This window comes from Diadema antillarum, unplaced genomic scaffold (assembly GCF_040938485.1).
Source record: "Diadema antillarum isolate AM-2024a unplaced genomic scaffold, OU_Dant_1.0 scf00000023, whole genome shotgun sequence".
NCBI lineage: Eukaryota > Metazoa > Echinodermata > Echinoidea > Diadematoida > Diadematidae > Diadema > Diadema antillarum.
Genome location: NW_027270912.1, coordinates 33,615 through 37,238, shown reverse-complemented (window position 1 = coordinate 37,238; position 3,624 = coordinate 33,615). Strand labels below are relative to the sequence as shown.

The window sequence follows — 3,624 nt, the reverse complement described above, 5'->3', positions numbered from 1 at the left end:
AAATCAACCCCTTTTCAAATTAATCTTTAAAGAAAATAAAACACCTTAAGATTTGCATTGCTTTATGCGTCATTTACAGACCGATTTTTGGTAGCCAATGAAAAATCAGCATTACAGTGACGTCATATGAGTTTGAAATTATGTTCAATCAATTCTACGCCCCAAATTACCCCATGACACCAAATTTGGGAAAAAAGAAACCATGGGATATAATTTTGGCGCACTTTGAGCTCATTCTGGCCCACTGTGCGGCGTAGCTAGGATTTCATTTTTTTTTTTTTTTTGGGAGGGGGGGGGGGGGGCTGTTAGTATACTAGCGGAGCTAAGCGACCGAGCCCGATCGAACTGCTGCGAGCAAGGGGGAGGGTGTGGGATGGGGGTTGTCCCCCCTCCCACGGTGAGAACCTTTTGCATTTTGATGTTGTAAATGGTGCAATTTGATGCATGTTTTGCTTGTTTTATCGACTTGAAACAGTCGCACTTGTTTTATTAAGGTAGCAGTATATTTTGATGTCGATTACTATTGAACATTTTGCCTATAAAATAGTATCATCAAAATAAACTTCCTGTTGTTTATTATTTACACTGAATATCATAAACGCTTGTTTATGTTTATTGATACCATTTATTAATTGCAAAGACAAATGTTCTTTGTTTATGATGTAAAACCTGATTTATCTTGTGTTATGTTTTTGTTGAAAAAGAAGAAAGAAGAAGAATGAAAATTAAAAAAAATAAACAAAAAATGAAAAAACGCGACCAAGCAAGAGCGAGAGGTGGGAGCAAGGGGGAGGGTGTGCAATTTAGAGGGGGTGTCCCCCTCCCACGGTGAGAGATTTTTGCATATTGGTGTTGTAAATGGTGCAATTTGATGCCTGTTTTTGCTTGTTTTATCGACTTGAAACAGTCCCACTTGTTTTTAAAGGTAGCAGTATAATAGCTCTAGATTATTATTGAACAATTTGCATATAAAAAAGTATCATCCAAATAAACTTCCTGTTTTAATTATTATACACTGATGTCATGAACGCGACCAAGCAAGAGCGAGAGGAGGGAGCGAGGGGAGAGGGTGTGGGAGGGGGTTGTCCCCCCTCCGACGGTGAGAACTTTTTTCATTTTGATGTTGTAAATGGTGCAATTTGATGCAGGTTTTTGCGTGTTTTATCGACATGAAACAGTCCCACTTGCTTAAGGTAGTAGTACATTTTGATGTAAACTGTTATTGAACGATGTGCCTATGATAAAAATGATATCATTTAAATAAGCTTCTTGTATTATGTCACTTGATTGTTGCCAATTAAATATCGACTAAACAATTTAGTGAACTTTGTTCAATATTGCAAAAAAAACCCTGTCAATTATGAACTTAAGTACAAAAAGGCACAACTTCAAAGAATCAAACCAGTCAAACTTTGGATAAGTTCCAAACAGTCAATTAACTTGATTTTTAATATAATATACTTTTCCCCTCAAACATTCAAAAACATATCAATACAATAATCACAGTGAAATGAACTGTTTTGGTTTACAACCTAAACCGTATTTTCATTATAAATTTGATGGGTTTATGGTTCTGCAACAGTTTCAGTATTCAAAAGTCTTGCAATATAATTTGGTTAACTTGACCTAAAACCCGAAGGTGCACCAATAAAATGATACCGACTTTACATTCTTACTGCTATACGTGTGACGTCAAAGTTGAGTGTCAAGTCTTGTCCTTGTTCAAACATAAATTACACCTTTTTGAGGACATTTCAACTGGAGATTTTTGACGTGAGTACTAAGGATGAGGACACATTTCTTCGAAATATAGGTTCTTCATTAAACCGATATGCCTACAGGTGGAAAAGCTCAAGAAAAATCTCGGAAATCCCAAAGGGGCAAGTTGTCAGAGAATGACCGGCGAAGGGACAAGACCCCCGCCGGTGAGCCCGGGGCCGAAGAATCGAACTTGAGCTCAGACGAGGAGTCAACTCCAGCTGGTCAGTCAAGCAACCATAGCTTCGACAGCACGCTGAAAGACGCCATTGAACGCCAAATTGGGCATTCTCTGCGCTCACCGGACCTTGTCAAACAGATTGCCAACGAAGTTTTTGAGGTGATTGCTGCGAAGCTCGAAGAGCGTGTAACGTCCAAAGTGTATAATGCTGTGTCCTTGGACCTTCAAAAGCACGCTGATGAGCTTAACGCCATGAAAAAGAAAATCTCGGATATGCAGAGAGACATCAAAGAACTCAACGACGACAGAGACGATGCTGAGCAGTACAGCAGGCGAAATTGCTTGCGAGTATACGGCGTCAGAGAGGACCCAAATGAACGCACTGACAAACTGCTGCTTGATCTCTTCAACTCCAAAATGGGCCTACAAATACCTCCTGATGCGATCGACCGCAGCCATCGTATAACTCCACGTCCATGGCAGGATGGCGCCGCCGAAGATCGCAACGCGCCTGACGATCGAACCTCATCGTACGCAGATACAACCAGAAGGAAGGGACCTCGGGCGATTATCATCAAGTTCAGCCGCTACAACGCGAGAAGCGATGTCTACAAAGCCCGCACTCGACTGAGGGACATACAAGGACCCAAGATCTTCATCAGAGAGGACCTAACTGCTAGCCGAGCCGCACTTTACAGGAAGCTTGTCAATAGCAGAAAGGCGAAGACCTGCTGGACACAAGACGGCATCATTTTTGCCCACAACAAAGACGCCAAGCGAGTCAGAATCTCATCTGCACTGGACATCGAAAATATGTGAGACTGATCGTTAGTATCTCTTGTGTATCAAATGTATAGTAATATATATAATATGCCTTATAATGTCAAATACCCATGTATAAGTTGCCGCAGAGATGTGAAATGGGATCAAAACGCTATTTTATGTGTATCATGTGATAAATGGAGTCACTTAAAATGTTCGAGAGCATCTCGAGATATATTTAATTCCGAGGTAGATTGGGTTTGCGACAAGTGTATTTTTCAAGAACTTCCTCGATATACTCCATCAACAGAAGTTGAAGATAACTCAGATGGTGTATCATTACACAGTAAATATGATTATGGTAATGCCAAGAATATATTTGATAACATTCGCTCATTACCTGGATTTAATATTGCTCATCTTAATATTTGTTCTTTAACAAAGAATATTGACGAGATTCGTCACATTGTAAGCAATGAGAAAATTCACGTAATGTCATTATGCGAAACCAGACTGGACGACACGATCTCTGATATTGAAGTAGATATTCGAGGCTATCAATGTATAAGGTTAGACAGGAATCGAAGTGGTGGTGGCATTGTGACCTACATCAACGAAAATGTTGAATTCAGTGTCAGAAAAGATTTATTCATTGACGGTCTAGAGCTTATGTGTATTGAAATTTTTTTGCCAAAGCAAAAACCTATTATTATAGTATATTGGTACCGTCCTCCAAACTCCCACGATGCGATTTTTGATCAGTTTGAAACTTTACTACAGTCGTTAGAATTTTCCTCAAAAGATGTTATAATTTACGGAGATTTGAACTGTGATTTAATGAAGAAACGTTGGTCATGTCAATCGAGACGGCTTCAACTTTTAGCTGAAGATTTCGATCTGAAGCAATATGTCGACAAGCCGAC

At 39.7% G+C, this 3,624-nt stretch overlaps 1 protein-coding gene across 1 annotated transcript; it reads left to right on the top strand.

The window, feature by feature from the left end:
* Positions 1-1,831: 1,831 nt before the first annotated feature.
* LOC139732060 (uncharacterized) lies at positions 1,832-2,758 on the top strand. Its single transcript, XM_071642939.1, has one exon. It carries the CDS (start codon positions 1,832-1,834, stop codon positions 2,756-2,758), a length of 927 nt encoding a protein of 308 aa, XP_071499040.1.
* Positions 2,759-3,624: the final 866 nt, after the last annotated feature.

Excerpts from the sequence above, each read along its gene's own strand:
- LOC139732060 (XM_071642939.1), top strand. The coding sequence starts at position 1,832 with ATGCCTACAGGTGGAAAAGCTCAAGAAAAATCTCGGAAATCCCAAAGG.